Source organism: Microcebus murinus, chromosome 9 (assembly GCF_040939455.1).
Source record: "Microcebus murinus isolate Inina chromosome 9, M.murinus_Inina_mat1.0, whole genome shotgun sequence".
NCBI classification, from domain to species: domain Eukaryota; kingdom Metazoa; phylum Chordata; class Mammalia; order Primates; family Cheirogaleidae; genus Microcebus; species Microcebus murinus.
In genome coordinates, this window is record NC_134112.1 from 98,112,113 (window position 1) to 98,136,204 (window position 24,092).

The window sequence follows — 24,092 nt, forward strand, 5'->3', positions numbered from 1 at the left end:
CCAGGAAGTGCGCGCGCGGCGCCGGGGCGGGGCTGGAGCCGGGGGCGGGGCCAGAGAGCCAAAAGCTAAAGCCTGGCGGCCGGAGGGGCGAAGGGAAGGCCGGTTGGTCAGCACTTGGGGCCCAGTCCCTGCCGTTCACTCCGTTTCTCACAGTAGGCAAGGGCTCCCCGGCCCCACAAGTTCCATACACACACACACACACACACACACCAAGAGAGAAAACTTCACAGTTACTTTAATCTGCACAGGTTCCAGAGAACTCTTCTGCCCTCCCAGCTCTCCTTCGCCAGCCTCCCACAGTCCTTGGGTCCCTAAATCAGCCCAAGGAGCTGTCAGGACAAGAGGTGGCTGGGTCCTCGGGCAGAACACTAAGACGGGCCCAGGGGGGTTGCCCGGCTCTGCCCAGGGCCCAGGCAGTGACAGCAGGTGCCTGACCCTGAGGAGCCGACTGTCCGTGGGAGCTGAGGGCCAGCAGCCCCAGGAGGTGGCCCAGAGCCATGGAGGTCACAGGGAGTGGCCTCCGCCAGCCCCCGGAGTCCTCTGCGGCGCAGGGCTGGGCTCCAAGTTAGTGGGAAAAGGCAGGCCGGAGAGGCAGGCCCGGGCAGACAGCAGCTCCCACCACGGCGTGGGGAGCAAGGTCTGGAGGGGCCAGCAGCACTGCCAAGAGCCCGTGGAGGCACTACGGGCGGTACATGGCAAAGGCCAGCAGACTGAGGAGCAGGGTGAAGCCGGCCAGGCCCAGAGTGGCCGTCAGGGGGAAGAAGGGCCGGTACTGGATCTGGCAGTACCAGAGCAGCAGCAGCAGCAGCAGCAGCAGGGGCAGGAGGAGGCTGCCTACTTCCAGCCCGGAGGATCCTGGCTCCGAGCCCGGGGGGCAGGGGGGATGTGGGGGCCCAACCCTCGTGGACACGTGGCAGTGGAGAACACAGTTGGGAGGGAGGTGAAGGCTGCCCAGGGTCTGGGTGTCGTCTCCTAGCAGCTGCCCTTGGTAGATGAGTCGTACCTGCTGTTCCCGGCCTGGAAACTGGGTCCTGAGGAGAGAGGGACCTGGGTAAGAGAGCAGGCCTCAGGCAACCCTAGTCCTTCGCCCTAGAACACCACTCCACCCTCCACATGCCACCAGGGCCATGGCCTCTGAGGGGTCAGTTTGCCACAGGGGAACAAGTGTGGTGTGCGATTTGGGGAGCTTAGAATGAGGGGAAGGTCTCAGATCTCTCTGGTGGCCATGATCATTCCCACTCTATTTAGCTTTCACTCCTGCCCTCTTCCCCCCTTACCTTTTCAAAGAGCCAATGGTGTCGTGGGGCCAGACCCTGGCCACCTGCTCTGAATCATTGAGGAATTTCAGCCGTAGCACTAGGGGCTCCTGTGGGGAGTCCGGGGGTGGCGGTGTTGCTCTGACCCCTGGGCTAGGCTCTGGCTGTGCAGCTTGACCTCTGTGTCTCAGGCTGGGGGGCTCAGCCCCTGGGGCCTCTCCTCTGATGTTGTTGGTAGCTGCCATGGCTTCACCGGGCTGCGCTGACGTTGGGGTCCCTGAGGACTGGGGCAGTGGGTCCGCACCCTCAGCAGTATGTGTTGAGACCCAGGCAAGGGCCAGCACCAGAAGGCAGGCAAGCACCGAGAAAAGGATGGTCACCTCATCACCCACCCCTTCAATCAGGGTCATGGCGCCTGCCTTGCCCGCCGCGCTACCGAGCTGGAGAGGCACAAAGAACCTGTGAGGGTGGGCTCCCTGGTCAGGAGCCCTCCACCCACCACACTCTCCCACAGTCCTAAAGCCTGTCTCCTTACCCACCCCAGGGCACAGACTGCTCTGGCTCCCAGTTGCCCCAAACTTGCCTCCTCATGTCTCTTCCCATCTCCAAACCCCAAGTCCTAACTGTCTGTAACCTGAGTTCTAGGTCTTTAACTCCCCAGTTCACCCACACCCTATCTCAAGGTAAGGGCCTTGACCTTCTAAGCGACCCCGCCTCCAAAATTTAACCTCCACCAGACTTCACCCCTAAGAGCTTATATCTATTCTTCCGTCCACTTCATCCCAAAGTTTACTCTTTCACCTGCTTCACCCCAAAGCTCATCTACTCTGTCACTAAAGTTTCTTCAAGGAGAGAAATAGGCCCCCATCCTACCCCCACGCATTACGATTTACCCACACCACCCGTGGCACGGGGCTGCTTCCCAAAACCTCCCCCACACCAAACGTCAAACTCCGCCCTTTGGCAATCTGGAGCCTCAAAGCATTGCCACCCACTGAAATCGGCCCCTTCCTGGTCCCCTCAAACCCCACCCCGCGGCGGCCCGACTCTGCGCCTCGTCTGGAAGCCTCTCCAAACCCAGCCGGCCGCCAGACCCCAGATCCCGCCCGGATCTTCACCCTCCCCGCCTCCATTCCTTCATCAGCCCTCCCATCTGCCCGCCCCCCAGAGCCGCAGAGGGCACGGCGATCCCGGGGCGGGGCGAGCCGGGCCCAGCTGGGGCCCTGGGCGGCGGGGTGGGCGCGGTCGTAGCGCGGGGACTCACCGCCTGGCTCAGCCAGCTCCATCTCGGCCCCTCGGGCACTTCCGGGCTGGAAGAGCCGAGGTCGCTGGCACCTGAGGCATCCCTCCTTCCCCGCCGCCGCGGCCCGGGGCATTGTGGGACTTGTAGTCCGGCGCCGGGCTGTCCCTGCCCGCCGCCCTGCGGACCCACGTGCGAGGCTCGGCAGGTTCCCTGACTCCGGCTGACCGCCTGGGTGTCGGCAGGGAGCGGCTTTGGGAGTTATGCTAGTCCCCAGAGGTTTGGGCTGCAGCAGGACCCGCTCCCTTCCCCGCCAGCAGCCCGGGCCTCTGTCACTCTAGACACCAACGTCATCTGGAGCACGTCAGAGTGACCGTATTGGTGATGCAGTGATGAAGCTCTGGGGAGCTCAGGTGGCTCCTACCCAGGCTAATCCTTATGTCAACATGGACGCCAAGAGGCACTTTGCACTCCCAAATTGACTTCAGCCCGAAGACCAGTACCCATAGGCTGCTCAACCAGGCTGTCTAAGGATACCTGTCCCCAGGGTTGCGCCTTTCTCTGGTCCCCTCCTCCACCTTGCCCCTGGCAAGACTGTGAAAGAAGCATGAACTTTGGAACCCAGCACAAATCTTGATCCCTTATTTTGTGCCTATCAGCTATATGACCTTGGGTGGGTTATTGAATCTCTTTTGTAGTTCTTGTTTTTTTTGTTTTTTTTTTGAGACAGAATCTCAGTCTGTTGCCCAGGCTAGAGTGCTGTAGAGTCAGCCTAGCTCACAGCAACCTCAAACTCCTGGGCTCAAGTGATCCTCCTGCCTCAGCCTCCTGGGTAGCTGGGACTACAGGCATGTACCACCATGCCTAGCTAATTTTATATATATCTATGTTTTTTTTAGTTGTCCAGCTAATTTCTTTCTATTTTTAAGTAGAGACAGGGTCTTGCTCTTGCTCAGGCTGGTCTTGAACTCCTGAGCTCAAAGGATCCACCTGCCTTGGCCTCCCAGAGTGCTAAGATTACAGGTGTGAGCCACCACCACACCCGCCTATTGAATCTCTTTGAGCATGTTTCTCCCTTCCTAGAAAATATCTTGTAGGTCAATCGTAAGGAAGAAATCAGATGGTTTTATTAAAAAATAATGAAAACTATGTATGGGTCACATAGATGTTTACTCACCTAGTACATTCTCTCTACTCAAACCTGGGCTCAGAAACCAGGTCCCTAACATGCTACTGTTTAGAGAATGTCGAGTACCAACCTGGCCTGTGGATTTCTGTGGATTTTCCTCTGGGCTCCTGTGCCGTACTGTAGCCACAGAGATTTCACATCCCAAATTTTACAGGCCAGTCTTGATCAAAAATAATCTACCCTAGTCTTCCCATAGCTCATGTCTACTTGTGGCAGCAAGTGCCCCAAATGTTGCTTTGAGAATCTCAGTTTAGATTTATAAGGTATGGAACAAACTTATCTCTAGTTCTTTCCCTCCCATTAATTCATGATATAGACATTTATTAAATATACACTACATGCCAGGCATTGTGCAAGATGCTGGAAATACAATGGTGAAGCAGATCCTCTCCTTGCCTACATGTGACTCATATACTAATAGAAGACAGATGCGTAGATAGCCCATCAGTGCTAAAACAGGTGTGTGCTGCTTGCTGGGGCAACTCTTTACCCTTAGCATCTCTTTTGGCAGGTGTACCTGGTGCAAATTCTTGCTGTCAGTTCTAATTAGGCATCTAAAAGGGATGTTGAGTCCCGGCGTGGTGGCTCACGCCTGTAATCCTAGCACTCTGGGAGGCTGAGGAGGGCGGATTGCCCAAGGTCAGGAGTTCAAAACCAGCCTGAGCAAGAGCGAGACCTGTCTCTACTATAAATAGAAAGAAATTAATTGGCCAACTAATATATACAGAAAAAATTAGCCGGGCATGGTGGCGCATGCCTGTAGTCCCAGCCACTCGGGAGGCTGAGGCAGTAGGATCGCTTGAGCCTAGGAAATTGAGGTTGCTGTGAGCCACGCTGATGTACGACACCCCCAGTCCGGGGTACCAGGGAGTGACTTTTAGGAGAGGCCAGTCACAAGAGGATAAGAGTTGGGACTTTGTAGTTCAAAGTGTCATTTCCAGGGGCTCACTGATGAAAGGCTCAGGGAGAACTGGAAATAGTGGCTAAGAATGCATCCCAGCCTCTGAGCCGCAGCCGGCAGTGGAGAGCCGGGGCAGAAAGCCAGGGAGAGAACCCTCCAGCGGCGGGGTGGTCTCTAGGGTTGACTTCAGGGCCTGGGGACAGGGAAGCCTGTGCCGTACTGAAGGCAAGACTCTGTAAGCTAGGAGCAGCAGGGCCTCGGCGGGCTCCTGGGCCAATCAGTCGCGCTCATCAGCACCCTCCGGGGCAGGGCACTGCTTGGGCATAGCCCAGAGACCGGACACCCCGCCCAGATAAGAGCAGGGAGGCGAAAGCGACAGCTGGGCCGGGAGGAGGCCAGGGCAGCTGTCCCCCGCGAGCGGGTGGCCCTCCAGGCGGTGTGGGTGGGGGCCGGTCAGGAGGCGGAAGGGCCGAGGCTGAGTGGGAGGGGCCGGGCGCCGGGGCTGGAGCGCGGCGGGGGCGGAGGTTGCGGAGCTGGCGAGCTAGCGACGGGCGGGGGCGCTGGGCCGGCGCGCAGGAGGGGCGGGGGCGGCGGGGAGGGGGCTCGGGCTGCGTGTGCCGGAGCCGGCGGGGGCGGCGGTGCGTGCGCATGACGCGGGGGGAGGGCCCGGGCCGCGCGCTCCCGGTCCCGTTGTTGTTGCCGCTGGAGGCTGCGCCGAGGCAGCGGGATCGCGGCGCCGGGAAGCGCCCAGCAGCGGCGGCCACAGCGTGCGCGGCGGCGCCTCGTGGCTTCGGCCCCTGGACCCGGCCCCCATGCACTAGCCCCGCGCCGCCGGCCCAGTAGTCCCGGCCCGCCAGCCCCGCGCGCCCGTTCGCCGCCGCCGCGCCGCCCCGGGCCCTGACCGGGCCCGCCTCGGGCCCCGCGGCTCCGGAGCCATGAACTTCCAGGCGGGCGGGGGGCAGAGCCCGCAGCAGCAGCAGAGCCTGGCGGCTCCGGGGGGCGGCGGCGGCGGCGGCGCGGGGGGCGGCGGGCAGTTCGGCGGCGCGGGGCCCGGGGCCGGGGGCGGCGGCGGCCCCTCGCAGCAGCTGGCCAGCGGGCCTCCCCAGCAGTTCGCACTCTCCAACTCGGCGGCCATCCGGGCCGAGATCCAGCGCTTCGAGTCCGTGCATCCCAATATCTACGCCATCTACGACCTGATCGAGCGCATCGAGGATTTGGCGCTGCAGAACCAGATCCGGGAGCACGTCATCTCTATCGAGGGTGAGCGGAGCCGGGGGCTGCGGTAGCTGGAGCGCGGTGGCCCCTCCAGAGCTAGCCAGGGGTCCACGGCCTGGACCGGCCAGGCTGTCCCTGTCGGGGGTCCTCCCGCGCCTGAGGTCCGAGCCACGCGGTTTGCTGATTGGCGCTGCATAGCCAGCGAGCAGGCTTCGCCATATCTCGTCCAGGGACACTGGGGCCAGAGGACGCGTTTTCTGCTTCAGGGCGCGAAGGTGGTGTCGCCCCTGGGGGCTGGGGCCAGATCCCTTCAGGCATGGCCAGGGAGGGTGGGCGCGGCAGAGGACCCCGAGGCGGGCCAGGAGGTGGGGCCGCGACCTGGGAGACTTGTCGGCCGCTGCCCGGGCCCTGCCCGCAGTGGGGCGGGGGTTCGGAGCCTCCCGTTAGTGGATGGCAGTGTTCCCGGGCCTAGCGCCCGCGGGCCCCGGAGGGTGGCGCTCGCCGCGGCGGCCTCTCCCGACGCACACCCCCCACGCTGCTGAGGCCAAGCGGGAGAGGGCTGGGCCTAGTGCTGGGGCGCAGCGACCGCGTGGGTGGCACCGGACTGTCCATCGGCGCCTTCGCCGGGTTCCGCGCGCGCCGGGCATCCGTGGCTGCTAGCTCCGGAGGCAGGCGCGGAGCTGCAGGGCTCTGACTGACCTCCAGGAACGCCGCACCCGGCGTCGGAGGACGGGAAACCCCGGGCCACTGCGCTGCCCAGCGCCCCTTTCTCTGGGCTTTTGGGCCCTAGGCTTTCCGCTGCCGAGGGCCATAGGAAGTGGGGGCACGCTGCTGGCAGATGCCACACGACCTCTGGTGTGGTAAGGGCTGGTCGCAGCCGCAGGCACCCAGTGGCATGGTGACCTTCCAGGGCTGGCGGACAGATGGGCCTCGCCTTGGCCATCTGCTTTCTCCTCCAGTTCTGTTTGAAGGGGGACGCCCACCAGCAGGTGGTGGGTTCCGTCTTAGTGGAAATGCAGCAAGAGCCAAGGCTTTTTGCTGTGACGTGGAGTTGTGGGCAGGGGCCTGTCCACTAGCGGGGCCTTACAGTTAGTGCCGCACTGCCCCTGCTCCTTGTGTGATGCTCTTCGGGTTCCTGCACTTGAACATTCCCCGTCTGCTTTCAGAGGTCCCCATAGCTGCAGAAGGAGTATTGGGTCTCTTGGGAGTAGAGGACCCCATGTGGAACTGGAGTGAATCCTGCCTCTGTGCTGTGACATGCCCATCTGACTTCCTTCTGTCCTTTCCTCCACCCAGTCTTATCTCTTTCCTCTCAAGGGTGGGTTTGCTGTGAACTAATTAGGTGACAGCAAAAACTCATTAGCATGGATCTGAGTAAATGGCCTGAATCACTGCTGTGGCTGGGGACCCTGAGATGGCATTTGTGTGAGCCTGGGGCCCCAAAGAGAGCAGATGACCAATTTTTCCTTCTAGATCTGAAGGGGGTGGGGTGGGGAGAGGTACCATTTGCTGCAACTTCACTGTCCCTTGGAGGAAGTAAAGAAATTCCTGATCAACTCCAAGATTACCTCCCCCAGCTCCTCCTGGAGGGTGAGGAGACCTGGTGGGCCAGCCCAGGAGCGTCTGCTGCAGAGCCCTTCCCAGAGCAGGGAGAGGCAGGGTCAGCTGGGTTCTCCTCCCCAGCTGGGCATCTCTATGGGAAGCCTTCTGTGATGGGAAGGCCATGATTCCTGGGATGCACTTGGGTTTTTCACCTCCATCTTAAATTCAGCGTGACAGGCGGAATTCCCCCTACTAGAGCTCTTCCCATGGCCAACTTCCCCTTGCAATTTGGAAATGCCCCATGGTCCCATCTGCTTGGCCTGGAAGCTCAGCATCACTATTGTGAAATCCTGAGACCCGATGTCTCATTGTCACCGGACTGACCCAGCTGCTGCTTCTCCCATGTGCATTCTCAGCTCTGTTGTCCCTCCCTTGGTCCCTGTTGCCCTGCTCACTCCTGGTGGGTCCTCCCATCCTCTCTCCTGGGGCCTGTCTTTCTTACCCACCTCAACCCTCTTGCTTCCCTATTCTGTCACTCCAGCGTTTTTGCTGTAGGCTGGCTTCAAAAGAAAAAACCCGCTCCTTGAATTTCTGCCCCATATCCTTCCTGCGATAGAAGCCCTCTCCATCTGCCAAACCATATTGCTTCTGTCCTGTGAAGCAGCATCCCCGTCTTCCTTCTGGGAGGGGAGAGAGGCGTGGATTTTCCGGGGCGTGGATTTTCCAAACTCACTCGGAGCCTGGACTGAGACTGAGGCCCCCCTAGGGCCCAGCAGACCTGGCTGTTACGTAAACACATGTCACTAGGAGCCGGATCCTGTGCTTCGGATCCTGAGGGGCGAGCCTCTCAGTGGAAAGGTGACATTTGCAGGGTGTGCAACATAGTCTCCTTTACAAGACTTCGGTGAAGGGTTCATCCCAGCTCTGAAGGTGACTTGGGAGGTACAGTTAGGACTGTTTGGCACTGAGGAAGTGCAGTGGACGCCCCGGCCTCCTGTCCTCTCTCTACTGCTCTGAGTCACCTCTGACACCATGTCCAGGGCAGGAGGAAGCAGGGGGACGGTCAGCTTTCCTGTGTTTCAGGATAGGATTTGAGTGGAGGCAGACCATTTTGGAAAGCTCCTTTCCCACCAAAGACCAAGGAAGGAGAAAACCTGTCCATCACTTGGTCTAAGGGAGTGGAAGAAGTACAGCCATGAGCTGGGGCAGAGTTAGAAGGCTCCATGTGCAGAACCTCTGAGCCACCCTCACCTCACTGGTGGGGAAACTGAGCTCAGAGAAGGGAGGGAGCCCAGCCCCTGGCTCCCAGCTCAGCTGTTTCTCGCGTCCGGGGAGTGGCGCTCCTCTGACTTGCTGGGGTCTCCTGGCTGCATCCTGGAGAGAGGGATGCAGTCCAGAAGAGGGACACTGGGTGTGTGGAACATAGAGGCTGGACTAGGCCAGTCAGGAGCTCGGAGAAGCAGTCCCAGGGCTGGGGCCAGGGGCCTGGAAAGGCCTGCTGGCTGGTGGGTGTGCACAGGGGAGGGCTGCTCCCAGGGAGGGCCTGGAGCCCCAGCTCAAGGTTCCTGAGGGGCACAGGACTTGGAAGAGGAGGTGACTGTGTCTGTGTGCCATATGGCAACTGTTGTGCTTGCCAGAACGGGAACCCGGCTTCCTCAGCTGGAAGACTTGCTGGAGTTTCCCCTTTGTTTTCCCTCTAGGGCTTTGTTTTGTTGTCTCTTGGAAAAAAACCACAAACAAACAAACAGGAAAACCCCAGTGAAGTTCTTTTGAGCTTCCAGCTGGCCTCTTAGGCTTGCTCATCCTGTGCACAGATTGCCTGCTTGCCCTGGGCTCTGAGCTTAGTGACATCCTAAAGGGGCTAACTAGAGAGGTACTGACCCAAGGCCAGACAGAAAAGGGGGCCCTGGGGCTGTGGGCGGGGGCTCAGAGCAGTAGTGAGAGGGCCACCCCACAGCCCACACCCTTGCTTGCCTGGGGTTTTGTGTCTTGTTTCCTGTTTGTCCTGTGATTAAATCTGGGAGGATGGTTACAGGGTATGCATTTTAGAGCCTGGGGCACTCTCTTGTGAGCTAATTTGCCTTTCTCACTGGTCCTCAGGTGCCAGTCCCCAGCCTGGCCATAAGCCCCACCTGCGGACTTGCTAAATTGTGTTGCCCAGGCTTTCTCCAAGGACTCTGACTGGGGAGCTCCGGGCCAGGGTCTGGGATCTCCATCTCTAACCCTCCCGGGCCATTCTGGCCATTAGCTGGTTTAGGGAGTGAGTGGTGGAGGCGGGGTTGCTTATATGGGGCTTTGCACACAAGGGTTCTAGGAACTCTGAAAAAGAAGATATCCATGTGGGTGCTAGTAGCTGGGGAAAGCTGCGTTTGTTCCAGATACATTTATTTAGCTCCTACTGTGTGGCCCAGTTGCATCCAGCACAGTGGAAAACAGGTGATCAAAGGGGAGGAGTGGAGAGAAGGGGTCAGAAGGTCTGGGCTTGGTGCCCATGGGGAGAAGATCTCAGCCTGTAGGAGGTACCAGCAGGGTACTGAGAGTGGGAAGAACAAAGCCCAGATTTTCAGGACACCAGGGCAAAGGTCGGACTAGGGAAGCCTCATCAAGCCCACTTTCCTGGCCCAGCACAGTGGCTGACACCTGTAATCCCAGCACTTTGGGAGGCCAAGGTGGAAGGATCACTTGAGGCCAGGCGTTTGCGGCCAGCCTGGACAACACAGCAAGACCCCATCTCTACAAAAAATTAAAAAATTTAGCTGAATATGGTGATGTGCACCTGTAGTCCCAGCAGCCTGAGAGGTTGAGGCAGAAGGATCCCTTGAACTCAGGAGTTGAAGGCTGCAGTGGGCTATTATGATGCCACTGCACTCCGGCCTGGGCAACAGAGTGGGACCCTGTCTCAAAAAAACTAGAAGACCTTTTCCTCGGGGTCAGAAGGGGAGGCGGGAAGACCTACCCAGCCTGACCTCAGACTGCCTAACCTCAGGGTTGAGTGTGGTAGGAAGGCTCCCTTGCCCCATTCATGGTCGCTGAGCGCTGGCTCCTCCCATGTGACGATACTCCACAAACGAAGCAGCCCTTGCCCCATGTACCACCTGCCTGTCGTCCTATATCATTTATGCTGTTCATCAAATGTGTGCCAGGCCTGGGGCTCGGGAGGTTCCCGTGCAGAGGGAACAGATCCCAAAGGCAGCGGGGCAGGAAGCACACATGCGTGCGAGGTGTTCGGGGAGCAGCGGGGCGTTGAGTCATGGGGCACAGGTCGGGGGGAGGCAGGCAGGAACCCGCTGAAGGAGTTTTGCTGCTTTCTCCCGTGTGTATTTACTTCTGCCTCCCCACGTTCCAAGAAGCCATGTGAGATGGTGCCTCATCCTGTCCCGTGGGCGCCGGGGTGGCAGGGGAGCGTTAACCTCTGAGGGGGCTCTCACGCGCCAGTGCCACACTGTTGATTGGCGCTCCCGAGCCGGCCACCAGCTGTCAGCGCACCTCTGGCTCGGAAGAGGAGGGGGCGAAGTGCCCTTTGAAAGCAGGCGTAACTTGGGGGAGTTAAGGCTGGGGGAGCCAGGCACCCCTCTGAGAACCCCTGTGACCCCACGTGGCATTGCCTGAGTGCTGCCCTCATTCTTTTCACTATGCAGGTAACTCGAAATTATAGTCCGATGGGATTGCTTTCCCCGCAGGGCGAGGGTTGGGCCAGCTCACCTGGGAGCTTGGAGCTGAGGCCGGGAAGGGACTGCCTGCCCTGCGGGGCGGAGGTTGCACGGGGCTGTGACGCTCTGCTGCACTTTGCAGCTCTCCGTTTATTTTCCCAGGGGTGGCTGTGTTTTAGGTTTGCAAGTGTCATCTCCATTTTGCAAGTGATACAGTTTAGGATTTAGATTAAGTAACTTTCCCCGAGGCGACGAGGTGAGTATTAGAACCAGGGATTTTTATCTGGCTTTGCTACTCCAGATTCGCCTCGCAGAATGGACTGGATGCATTTTGGTGGGCCACACCCATCAGCCCTTATAAGTTGCTTCTAAAGGAAATTATGTGAGAGTCAAACTGACCTGAGTTTGACTCTTAGAAGAGTTTAGAGTATGATTTAAGGGTGAATTGGGACTCCTCTTCCCTGCTACAGTTTTCTTCTGATGTCTCGAATCTCCCCCTGAATGCTGGCTCTCTGTAGTGTCTCTCCCTCCCAGGAGCAGCATGGATGTAGCATACAGTAGGTAGATGCTTGCTCGAGAAACACTTTAAAATATTATTATTATTATTATTTTTGGGACAGAGTCTCTCTTTGTTGCCCAGGCTAGAGTGAGTGCTGTGGCGTCAGCCTAGCTCACAGCAACCTCAATCTCCTGGGCTCAAGCGATCCTCCTGCCTCAGCCTCCCGAGTAGCTGGGACTACAGGCATGTGCCACCATGCCCGGCTAATTTTTTTTTTTTCTGTATATATTAGTTGGCCAATTAATTTCTTTCTATTTATAGTAGAGACGGGGTCTCGCTCTTGCTCAGGCTGGTTTTGAACTCCTGACCTCGAGCAATCCGCCCGCCTCGGCCTCCCAGGGTGCTAGGATGACAGGCGTGAGCCACTGCGCCCGGCCTTAAAATATTATTTTTCAAAAATTTCACTTAAATATTTAAGTGACTGAAATAAATGCATGCTTGTCAAAACCCATTCCAGTGTAGAAGGAAGTAGAAGGGAGGGGCCTGCACCGGCCCCTTCTCTCCCCGGAGGCGTCTGCTGCTAGCAGTCTGGTGTGCGGCCTTCTAGACTTTTCTCCTGTCAGCTACTCTTCGATGGATTTGGTGTTACTAGTGTCTCACAGCAGCGGTGAGGTTCTGTGGAAAACGTTTCCCTGGGAGAAAGGGGAGCCCGAGACTCACAGAACCACAAGAGGAGGCTCCTCTGCTCATGTGCGTGTTTGGCTGCTCCCTGGGCTGGGAGTTCTCGTCCTTGCTCTGCCACCAACTGGCTGTGAGAACTCGGGCGAGGGACCCCCAGCTCTGGGCCGGTCTTCCTAGAGTCACGTTCTGGCTGTGCCTGTGCTACCAGCTGAGACCCTGTGGGGATATTCGGAACCTGTCGAGCAAGGGCCTGAGCGGGCATCTCTCAGAGCCGGCCTTGGCCGTGAGCACGCGGAGATTGCTCCTTGCAGCCCCCAAGGGGCTGAGAATTGGAAGAGATCGCGTGGGGGAGAGGTGAGATTTTTCTGTGCCTCAGTTTCCTCACCTGAGAGGTGGAGGGATCGTCACAGAGCCCCCGCCTGTGTCTCGGTTGTGCCGGGCACTGGCAGGGTCCCACGCCCAGTGTGCTCAGAGCAGGGCTGGCACGTGGGAAGCACCTATCCGACGTTCGTCGTTGTTCCGAGGCCTGCGCCAGGGAATACTGCTTCTTGTGTATTCTTCACATACGCCTCTGATTATTTCCTTCGGACAAATTCCCAGAAGAAAATGGCCAGACTTCAGGGTCTGCTCGTTTTTAGGACTTTTGCTGGGCACAGGCACACGGCCGCCAGAAGGGCCATTCCGATTTCCAGGGATGGAAACAGCCTGTTCCCTCGTCTCGGCCTTGGTCAGCACTTTGGCCTCCCTGCTCCCTGAGCGGAGTGCACGGTGCCGTCCCCTGGGCCACCGAGGAGACTGAGGCTGGTCGTCCCCACTGTACACAGCCTGGTCCCGGGTGGCTGTGCCTTGGGTGTTTCTGTGCCTGTTCACACGGTGGATTTTTCTTTCTTTTCTGCCATCGCCCTTCCTGGCCACTGTCGGGGTGCCTGCCTACAGCGATTTCTCTTTGCCTTTTAATTTGATGTTTTGATGGCTTCAAACCCGAAATCTAAGCTCTTAGAGTAGAATTAAAGCCCAGTCCCAGGGAGCAGGGCAGGCCCAGAGGTCTGGCGCCACTCAGGGCCCCTGCTGTGCCCCCTCCACTGCTGAGCTGCTGCAGGGACCCGTGGATGTCGCTTCTCTGCCTGGAGGATTTTTTGCCATAGAAGCCCTGGCACTGTTGTTCGAGGAGAGTTGTGAAGGTTTGTGGACTTGCCATCACTCTGAAGCCCCCTCTGCTTGGTTATTGCTTCTAAGATTGTTCTAGATGGTTCTGCCTTGGGAGAGGTTGGTGGAATAAAGCTCGGGTTTTGCTCCTCCTCTGTCAGAGCCTGTACAGGGTGGTGGCTGAGAACCCAGGCTCTGGAGCCAGGCTGCCTGGGTTTGCGTCCCAGACCTGCCACGCGGGAGCCGTGTGACCTTCGGTGAGTTCCCTGATGTTTCTGTGTCTTGGCTTCGTTGTTGTGTTAAGACGTGGGCACCCGTTTCATAGCATAGGTGTCAGTACCGTGTTTAGCTTTGCGTCGGTGAACGTATGCAAAGCTTTTAGAACGGCACCAGCCCATGGGAAGTGCTCATACGGGTGGCGGTTGTCTCATGACTCATAGATAAATAAGGTTGTCATTGCTGCCATGCAGAGTCGTGGTACATACCGTTGAGGACCAAGTAAGGTCGTGTGTATGCATGTGCCTCGCACAGTGCAGTGTTTGCTGAAACCGTGCCTGAGAACCTGGGTGGCAGAGTTTGGGTACAGGGGTGCCAAGACGACATTTGTCTGAGGTCCCAGTTAATGAGCACAGGCCCCAGGGCCACAGGTTGTCACAGGAGTCTGCATATTCACACATGTACCCAGTGTCATCTTTTTTTTTTTTTTAAGGTTCTTTTTTTTTTTTTTTTTTAAACAGAGTCTCTGTTTTCCAGGCTAGAGTGAGTGCCGTGGTGTCAGCCTAGCTCACAGCAACCTCAAACTCCTGGGCTCAAGCAATCCTCTTGCCTCAGCCTCCCGAGTAGCTGGGACTACAGGCATGTGCCACCATGCTCGGCTGATTTTTTTCTATATATATATTAGTTGGCCGATTAATTTCTTTCTATTTATAGTAGAGACAGGGTCTCGCTTTTGCTCAGGCTGGTTTCGAACTCCTGAACTCGAGCAATCCGCCTGCCTTGGCCTCCCAGAGTGCTAGGATTATAGGTGTGAGCCACCTCGCCCGGCCTTTTTTAAGGTTCTTGATCAATCCAGTGTCATCTTTATTATTTTGCCTGTTGAAGTATTTTCTCTAATTCAGCATTGTCCAATAGACATAGGTGAATCACATGTATAAATTTAAATTTTTAAGTAGCCATATGGAAAAAGTTTTTAAAAAAGTGAAATTAATTTTAATAATGTCTTTTTTTTGAGACAGTCTCACTCTGTCACCCCTGCTGGAGTGCAGTGGCATCATCATAGCTCACTGCAACTGCAAACTCCTGACCTCAAGCAATCCTCCTGCCTCAGCCTCCCAGAGTGCTAGGATTACAGGCATGAGCCACTCACTGAGCCTGGCCAATAATATTTAATCCAGTATATTAAAAATATTCTCATTTCTTTTTCTTTTCTTTTTTTATTTTTGAGACAGAGTATTGCTCTGTTCCCGGGCTAGAGTACCATGGCGTCAGCCTAGCTCACAGCAACCTCAAACTCCCGGGCTCAAACGATCCCCCTGCCTCAGCCTCCCGAGTAGCTGGGACTATAGGTATGTACCACCACGCCCAGCTGATTTTTTCTATTTTTAGTTGCCTGGCTATTTTTTTTTTCTTCTGTTTTTTAGTAGATACAGGGTCTCACTTTTGCTCAGGCTTGTCTCAAACTCCTGACCTCCCAGAGTGCTAGGATTATAGGCGGGAGGCACCGCGCCTGGCCCAAAATATTCTCATTTCAACATGTAATCTATATAAAAATGTATCAGTAAGCTATTTTTACACTCCTCTTTTCATACCAAGTCTTCATACCACCTCGTGTTGACACCCAGCCCTTTCCATCTGGACTGGCCGCATTTCAAGTGCTCTGCACGAGGCCAGTGGCTGCAGCATTGGAAGAACAGCTCTAATTTATAGCCTATAAGATAACAAAAGAATACCTGTTGGTTGTAAAAATTAAATACAGAAGTGTGTCCTTTTTGGTTCACCTTTTTCAAGGACTCTGTTTGAATAGTGTGCATTTCATGTAAGTACTGCCATTGTCATTCAGTCATTTAAGCACCTACCTGGGCTGTGGTGATGGATAGCAAACAATTCCACTTAATTTTTAAGGTTGTTTTTGAGACAGGGTCTTGATATGTTGCCCAGACTGGCCTCCAACTCCTGGACTCAAAGGATCCTCCCACTTCAGCCTCCGAGTAGCCAGGACTACTAATGCAAGCCACTGTACCCGGCTAACAGATCTGTTTAAAGTATTATTGAATTCATAGTAGTGTTTTGTCCCTGTGTATTTTCTTCTTCTTGTTGTTCTTTTTTTTTTTTTTTTTTTTTTGAGTCAGAGTCTCACTCTGTTGCCCAGGCTAGAGTGAGTGCCGTGGCATCAACCTAGCTCACAGCAACCTCAAACTCCTGGGCTCAAGCGATCCTCCTGCCTCAGCCTCCCAAGTAGCTGGGACTACAGGTATGCGCCACCATGCCCGGCTAAGTTTTTCTATATATTTTTAGTTGTCTGGCTAATTTCTTTCTATTTTTAGTAGAGACGGGGTCTTGCTCTTGCTCAGGCTGGTTTCGAACTCCTGACCTTGAGCGATCTTCCTGCCTCAGCCTCCCAGAGTGCTAGGATTACAGGTGTGAGCCACAGTCCCCGGCCCTGTACATTTTCTTAACACCTCGAAGGACAACTACTATTGTGCGGGGTCGGTCACACTGGCTAATGTTAAGGGGTTCTCCTGCTCCCAGTTTGGGAACCACGGTTCTCACAGTCCTGCCCAGGGAGGGCAGGGGGCGAGAGGCCGGCCCTGCTCTTGGAGAATATGAAGTCAGTGTCTGGCTTCCCCACTCCAGCCTTCCCTAGTGGTGGGTTGGCCAAAGGCCTAGTCACGAAAGTCCCAATATTCCCCTTCCTGCATCCTGGCATTTCAGGCAGGGGCTGTTTCGAAGGGTTTTTTGTTTGTGTTTTCTCCTTACGCTAAGCCATATAAACAACAGCAGGAAGCGTGTGAACGTGGACGTAGCCTTGGAAGACGCGTGGCACGGGAGAAAGCCCCTTTAGGCTGAGGCTGGCTTCCTGGCCGAGAACTGGGGAGACCCCCCTCCCCCGACTGTGGAGATGAGGTGGCCAGGGACGGTCCCCGGGAAGGAGCTTCCTGTGGTGTCGCATGGTCAGGACCATATCCTGTGTTCATACTCTCTGGAGGATGTCAGGAAGGACCTCAGGCTTTGCCTGGGAGCGGCAGGGAGCCCACGGGGTGGGCTGCACCAGGCAGCCCTCTGCTCCTGGCATGCCCTTGGTGACACCTCAGCTGGGACATCTGGGGACCCATCCAGTCCAGCTGGGAGAGGCCCGGTGTGGTCACACTGGGAGGATCTCGCTCTCCCCCCAGCTTTGTCACTTTTGCGGAGGGAGATGTGTCCTGACCCTGCACCCAAAGGTTCCCTCATCGCATCCCGGGCCGGGGTGGGGCCTCGGCTGCCTGGAAGAGGCTGGGCGAGAGGTGCCACTTGAGCCCTTGAGCAGTGCAGCAGCCCCAAGGGACACGTTGCTGTCCCCTTTACACGTGGGATGGGTGATCTCACAGCGGCTGAGCAGTTCAGGCTTGCGCGGCAAGCTTGGGTTTAAACTGGGCTCCATTGGTCCCCTTGCCCTGGCCATGGGACCAGACACCCTGCTCAGGTGGCTCTGCTCTGCCCTGGGAGCCCAGCCTGGTGGGCTGGGTGTCTGCCCCCACAGGTCCCCCACGAGCCTTCCGTGGCCTGGAGCAGCCGCTGCCTCCCCCTGCCCCCCCAGCTGGTGTCTGCTTCCCTGCTGGAGGTGGAGCCCTGTGCCCACATGGAGCTGTCAGGCCACTTGCAGGTCCTCAGCGCAGCCCCGGGCCTGGCCCAGTGGGCCGGAGGGGACGGGCCACTTACGGTGAACCAGATGGTCTCCTTCTGAGGCCGGTGTGTCCCCTGGCAGGCGTGTTGGGGACAGGCCCGGCATGGGGGTCTCTGCTTGAGGTCCTACAGAGCCTCTGAGCTGCCACGGGGCTGTGGCCAGGCTGCTGGTGCCTGTCTCGGGTGCAGAAGGTGGCAGTGCGTCCTCACGCAGGGAGATCGTGGGAAACGTGGTGCCCTGTTGTTGAGGGCTTGCTCTGCCCGTTCCGCGTGCTGCCAAGATGCCTGCTCCGTGAGCAGAGCCCTGGGAGTGTGGGTGCTGCCCTCTCTGTGCCTGGCTGAGCTGGGTGGAGCTGGGCCGAGCCATGAGGTGAGGGGACCAGGTGACAGCAGGAGTAGGGGCCTAAGAGAGGGAGGAAGCCGTCCCACAGCGAGGCAGCCAGGCCTGCGAGCTCCTTCCTCTCTCTGTGCGGTGGGAGCACAAGCCACGCAAACCCTCCGAGCCGGGGAGGGTCGGCTGGGGGATCCATCAGGTCCAGGTTGTGGGGACACCAATGACGTCATACCAGGGAAGAGGAGGGGTAGAGACTGAGACCCAGACCCAAGTCCAAACACTTTCACATGGAGCCCCAAGGAGTGGATGGGCAGCCCTGGGGCAGCCCGGAGTGTGCAGGCATCTTCGTGACACCTCCCTGTCACGTTTTAGTTGACTCAAGCCTGCCCAAAGGGCCCCAGCTCCCCACGGGCCGGCTGAGACAGGCTGTGGGAGGGCTGGGGTGGGTGGAGAGCCTGGCCTTGGGCCCAGGACAGGCCGAGCCTTCTGCTCAAGGGGGCAGGGGGGCAGGGTCTCAGGAGGCCCGGAGAGAATGTTTTCCCTTGCGTGTACGAGAACCCGCCTGTCGCTCTGCTTCAGGTGGAAGGAGCTGACGGGTAGGGGTGAGGGGTGGTGCTCGTGACTCTGAACTTGGAGACGGTGGTACCCAAGCCCTTCCTTCCCAGGTGCCCCCAAAGCTGGATCAAGGGTGAAATAAGCAGAGCTACAGGTGACAGCCCCGCCCAGGCTGGGAGCTGGCGTGGGAGGGGGCCTCGAGGTGCAGCCCCCTTTGCTCTGAGCGGGTTGCGGGAGGCGGGCATGTAACGGTGAGCTGGCACCAGAGGAAAATCATGGTCACCAAAAGCAAAGAACTTGTCTCAGGAGAACACCGAGAGCGCGTGCTGACGCAGTGAGCAGGCGTCTGCCAGTGGCCCGGGTGCTGGGACAGCTGGGTGAGGCTGTGGCAGGTCTGCTGCCTCTGTGGGCATTGTAGGGCACAGTTTTACTGGAGTAAGAATTTTATCGTGGAAATTGCTGGTATACTGTGTTTTTAAGCTACTCAAGCATGCCACCCCACACTCCAGCACTTTATGTTTTGCTGCAAATGTCGCAGGATTGACTGGTCTTGGTGCAGGTGACGGGAGTTGCAGGGTTCTACGCTAGGGGTGGCAGGACCGGATCGGAAAGCCTGTGAGAAGGTGCCTTAGTCCTAGTGCTCCTGTTGTCAGGCAGGGCCTGTGTGCCTCCCTGGTGTTCTCACGATCATGTGATTCTTGGAGCATCCCTGCAGGGTGTCATTAACTCTTTTGTAAATGAGGTAACTGAGGCACAGAGATAAAGGAATTCGCCTGAGGATGCTCGCTCACAGTGGTGAAAGCAGGACCCCGACCCAGGAGTTCTGGCTTGTGAGCCTGTGCTCCTGCCATCCGATACAACTGTGCCAGGAAAAAAGATGCAACTTTTAAAAATAGAGGAGAAAATTCGAAGAAAAGTACATTTTTTTTTTGAAAAGTATATATATATATATATATATTTTTTTTTTTTTTGATTTTTTTTTGAGACAGGGTCTACTCTGCTGCCCAAGCTAGAGTGTGGTGTCATCATAGCTCACAACAACCTCAAACTCCTGGGCTCAAGCCATCCTCCTGCCTCAGCCTCCCGAGTAGCTGGGACTGCAGGTGCACACCACCATGACTGGCTAATTTTTTAAGTCTTTTGTAGAGATGGGGTCTCACTATGTTGCCCAGCAGGCTGGTCTCAAACTCCTGGCCTCAAACCTTCCTCCCAATTGGCCTCCTGAAGAGCTGGGGATTACAGGTGTGAGCCACCTCGCCTGGCCTAAAATTAGAAGAATGTTATCTATTCTTGGGATGAGGGATACTCTTAAGCCAGATGGGAAACGCAGAATTTATAGGGGAAAAGACTGACTGATTTTTTTCCCCCTAGTTTTTTATTTTGAAAAATGACAACATTGAAAAGTTTGATCATTGTTAACATTTTACCCCATTTGCTTACGCACACTCTCTCCTCTCTTTCCCTCTCCCTCTTTCTCTCTCTCTCCCTCTTTCTCTCTCTCCCCCTTCTCTCACATATTTTTTTCAGCAATGTAGACATGCTGATGCTTCTCCCAAAGCTCTTCCGCAGGCATTCCCTAAGAACAAGCACAGTCTTCTTCATAACGTAATACCAGAATAACACTTAAGGAATTCTCTAATATCATTTAATTGTTGATCCATAATCAAATTTCCCCAAATAATTCCCAAAGTTTCTTGTGTAGCCTATTTTGATTTTCCAAATAAGGATGGAACAGGATGCAACATGCTACGTCCCCCCCATACACACACAGTATTTGAAGAGTCAGGATCAGTTTTCTCGTAGAAGGCCTGGAGTCAGGTTGTGGGTTCGGGAATAGCTGCTGCTTGGTGTCATCCACCTCGTTCCTCTCTCCCCGTGTGGCCCGTGAGCTGCAGTGCCGTCTAGCAGCAGGGCAGGGGCACCGCCTGTCCCTGTGCCGGGCCTGCCTTCAGTGCCGGTAGCGTGGTGAGCACCGAGGCTCTCCACTGCGAAGGTTCGTTTCCTCCCGTGTGACTGGTAAGGAGTCTGTGGGGGCGATGCTTCTGTGCCCTGGGAAGAAACTGGCCCCACAACCTTTCACCAGATGGTTTTAGCATCCGTCACCGATCCTGAGTCAGTTACATTGGAGTTGTCACAAGGTGACTTACATTTTTTTTTTTGAGACAGAGTCTCACTGTGTTGCCTGGGCTAGAGTGCCGTGGCGTCAGCCTAGCTCACAGCAACCTCAAACTCCTGGGCTCGAGCAATCCTTCTGCCTCAGCCTCCCGAGTAGCTGGGACTACAGGCATGCGCCACCATGCCCGGCTAAGTTTTTCTATATATTTTTAGTTGTCCGGCTAATTTCTTTCTATTTTTAGTAGAGACGGGGGTCTCACTCTTGCTCAGGCTGGTTTCGAACTCCTGACCTCGAGCAATCCGCCCGCCTCGGCCTCCCAGAGTGCTAGGATTACAGGCGTGAGCCACCGGGCCGGGCCACGAGGTGACTTTCTAATCCTGACGTTCCTTCTGCGAGTTTTGGCAGGTGCTCCGCTGTGAGGAACAGCTGCTGCGCACCCACCCTCTTTTTAGTAGCACCCTTGTCTCATGGGTGTTTGTCGTCGCTGTTGTTCAAATGTTACAATCAATTACAAAACCAACAGATGTGATTCACTTCTGTATCATAGAGTAGGAGAGCTCGCTTACAGTGTGCGTGTGCCAGATAAATGCTCAACAAGCCCATTGTACAAGGAGCTCCTGCGGACTGTTAAGAAAAAGCTTTTGAAAACCCAGGAGAAAAACAAGCAAAGAGTAGGATCAGACAAGGAAGAGGAGATGCACATTGTTGATGAACATGAAAAGACGCAGCCTCGCTCACTCGAGATCAGGGAAATGCAAATCCAAGAGCCAGGTGCTGCATTCCCCGCAGGAAGCCAGTGGCATTCTGTGGCCGGCGGGGCGGGCAGAGCGGTGCTCACGGGCAGCACAGGTGGAGAGGGGGAGCTCATGGTGCTGCCACACTTGGAAGAGGCATTGGGCATCATCCATTAACGTGAAAAATTCTCATGCCCTTGAGCCTAATGGGTCCTACTTGCGGGCATGGTCCTGATGGGAAGAAAGCACTATAGGTACACAGGTATTGATTGTAGCTTCGCTTGTCGTGGTTAAAAAGCAGGAAGCGACCTGAGTGCTCCTCGGCCGGGGAATGGTGAATAATTGATGGCACATCCGCGCTATGAGATAGTAGGAATCGGACAGATCAGATCGAGCGACCGTGGACGCCTGGCCTGGGGAGGGCTCGAGAGCACTCAGTGAGCAGCTGGCCCTGGGGGCGCTGGGCCGGGGCAGTCGGCGAAACGCTGGGGGCAGAGTCCTGTCGAGGTGTGACAGGAGGGAGGACAGGATGCTCATTCTGGAAGCATCCGTGATAAGGAGAGGGAGGAGGGCGCTCAGCCAAGAGAGTGGTTTTCCAAGCGTGGCATGAATGTGTTTTCATAACCCAAAATAAAAATTTTAAAAAGATTGGCAAAGGGCACATTTTACACTAGTCACAGCCTACTTTCTTTCTTCGTACCCCACCCCAAGTCTGAATCGAAAATTATCCTCTCCTCCTTCCGAGGCGGAATAATCTTCTGTTTCTTTTTATGAAAGTAATGTACCTCTTATAAACATTTCAGAGGACAGGGTAAAATATACACATCACAGAAAAATATAAAGAAGCAGAAGAAACCGCTGGCAATCCTAACCAGAGCCACCCTCACCACTTTGTTACCATTTTGATACATTCCTTTTTATCCCACTGCATTTTTTACACAGGTCCCTGTTACGTACAATTTTGTATCTGGCTTTAAAAAAAAAAATCAAGTATTGCCACCATGCTAGGTAAAAACGTCTTTGCAAACATTATTTTAAATGGTTGCATAATATTCTACCACATGGAGATAGAGGCATTTACTTCCTTATTTCCATGTTGTTTGATGTGCAGGGTCGCTTTGGATTTTGGGGGCCTAAACCTTCCCCCCATTTCAGGTGGACACGGTAGGGCTTCCGTGGTAGCGGGGTGAGGCGTGGGGCTCTTTTGCTTTGCTCTTTGTGCTCGTGGCTAAGTCGCCTTACAGCAGATCGGTCCGCGTGGCCCCGAGAACAGCGATCGGGGGACCCCACATGCATGCTTGCCCCACAGGGCAGTCTCATTGAAGCAAAAGTAAACTCTTATGGCTTTGGTAGATGAGAAATAGAATTTTACTTTTGTCTTACTTTATAATTCTTTACGTACCCAGTGAGGGTGAGTGCTTTTGCACGCGTGTCAGCCATTTGAGCTTTCTTTACTCATTTAGAGGCTTTATATTTTGAAGCAGTGTCGATGAGCTTTGTGTCTATTAATGATATTTAACCTATTGATATAGTCCCATTTTTTTTCAGGTGGTTGATTTCTCTTTAATATATTCCTCTTAGGGTTTTCGTAGCTTTTTATCATTCAGGATTTTTCGCTGCTATGCATTTGAATCTATCGCTCTTTTCTCTGTGGGCCTTTATATCTGTTGGGGGTTCCTTTGGACCCCTCCTCACCTGCAGCCCAGCACCCTCTTCTCCAGCCCTCTTCCTGGCTCCGGCCTCAGTAGCCGGAGAGAGGCGGCTTCCTCTGGCTCCCCCGAGCCTGGCACCGTGCCTGGCGCAGCACGGGCAGGGCGGAGGCTGGCTGGTGAGGGCGGAGGAGGCGCAGGCAGCAGGTGCGCGTGGGAGGGCAGGGTCTTTGGGATGGTGCCTGGAGCAGCACAGGGGAAGGTGTGAAGGTGGGTCCAGGGAGGACAGGGTGGGGAGACCTATCTTTTTTTTTTTTTTTTTTCTGAGACAGAGTCTCACTGTGTTGCCCAGGCTAGAGTGAGTGCCGTGGCATCAGCCTAGCTCACAGCAACCTCAATCTCCTGGGCTCAAGCAATCCTGCTGCCTCAGCCTCCCAAGTAGCTGGGACTACAGGCATGTGCCACCATGCTTGGCTAATTTTTTCTGTATATATTAGTTGGCCAATTAATTAATTTATTTTTTATTTTCATAGTAGAGATGGGGTCTCGCTCTTGCTCAGGCTGGTTTTGAACTCCTGACTTCGAGCAATCCGCCCGCCTCGGCCTCCCAGAGTGCCAGGATTACAGGCGTGAGCCACCGCGCCCGGCCTCTTTTTGGGGTTTGAGGAGGCTGGACAGGTGTTAGCAGGTAGTGCCCTGTACCCCTGCTGCTGGGTGTCTTTGGCTGTCTCGTGCCTGGTTTGGCCCTGAGACTGGCTGCGCAAAGTTGCTGCTGGGCTGACGGGGGGCGGGGGGGGGGCGCTAGCTAGAGCTCCTTGCCGACTGGGGAGAGGTCCTGCCAGGGACCTCCTGCTTGGCTCTGACTCTCTGCCTTGACCTCAGAGTGTCAGTTCCCAGAGGGTGGTGGCTCTGCAGGTGGCTCTAGAGACCTCCCTAGCCCTTCTAATGCTGAGGCTGAGGGCCCCGTGGGCTCCAGGGCTGGGACCAGGGTTACCTGGCATCATTTCATGATGATGGTGAGGCTCTTGGCCCCAGGCCTGAGAGCTGCCGGGCTGGCTTAAGATAAAAGTCTAAAACTCAGCTGCTAAATGCGCTATTTCAGTTGCTCTAGAATTCGGGAGAACCAGGTCGGCTGGGGACACGTGGTGGGTGTTTGACAGGAAGATTGTGCGGATGAACTGGCTGAAACTTGCAGCCTTTGGAGGTGGCCCTATGTCCCCCTCTCCTGAATGTGAGGCTGGGCGCCTGGGCCGGGCAGTGCTCCGGCACCCACCGTCTGGGTGAGGGTGGGGGCCGGCCAGCACAGGGCCCTGCAGGGCGGAGGGCGTGCGCCCCAGCCCTCTGGTCAGAAGGAACCCCCCAGGAGGGGCTCTCGGGGAGGGGAGTTCATTCCTTAGAGGTCCCATGCTGTGCTCAGGACCCCCGTGGCCCTGAGAAGCTTTGGTTCAGGATGGCCATCTACATTTCCTGGGGCCTCTTCCCTGCCCGTAGGGCTGCCTGGCC

General features: G+C 56.1%; 3 protein-coding genes across 6 annotated transcripts in view; 1 reads left to right on the forward strand and 2 right to left on the reverse strand.

Annotated features, from left to right (window-relative positions):
* Positions 1-10,435, reverse strand: part of CDK5 (cyclin dependent kinase 5) — a 36,303-nt gene extending 25,868 nt beyond the window's left edge. The window contains exon 1 of the mRNA XM_076006737.1: positions 10,426-10,435. The gene's annotated coding sequence lies outside the window, so the exon portion shown is untranslated. The remainder of the gene's footprint in view (positions 1-10,425) is intronic.
* Positions 219-10,429, reverse strand: TMUB1 (transmembrane and ubiquitin like domain containing 1). Its single transcript, XM_012786176.3, has 4 exons — positions 10,426-10,429; positions 2,521-2,568; positions 1,278-1,696; positions 219-1,031 (listed from the first exon to the last, which is right to left on the reverse strand). Exons 3-4 carry the CDS (start codon positions 1,664-1,666, stop codon positions 680-682), a joined length of 741 nt encoding a protein of 246 aa, XP_012641630.2. The 5' UTR covers positions 1,667-1,696; positions 2,521-2,568; positions 10,426-10,429; the 3' UTR covers positions 219-679.
* The window catches only part of AGAP3 (ArfGAP with GTPase domain, ankyrin repeat and PH domain 3), a 58,231-nt gene continuing 39,367 nt past the window's right edge, over positions 5,229-24,092 (forward strand). For 2 of the 4 annotated variants that reach the window (XM_012786186.3, XM_012786184.2), the window contains exon 1: positions 5,230-5,846. In XM_012786186.3, coding sequence (XP_012641640.1) covers positions 5,522-5,846 — 325 coding nt within the window. In that variant the 5' untranslated portion in view covers positions 5,230-5,521. Of the gene's footprint in view, positions 5,847-24,092 lie in introns of all 4 variants that reach the window. The other 2 variants (XM_012786185.2, XM_076006732.1) reach the window with 2 other exon arrangements.

Bases quoted from the DNA above. Each gene is read 5' to 3' on its own strand.
- TMUB1 (XM_012786176.3), bottom strand. From the start codon at position 1,666: ATGACCCTGATTGAAGGGGTGGGTGATGAGGTGACCATCCTTTTCTCG. The intron at 1,032-1,277 runs GTAAGGGGGGAA...CTCTCTCCTCAG, and splicing joins ACCATTGGCTCTTTGAAAAG to GACCCAGTTTCCAGGCCGGG.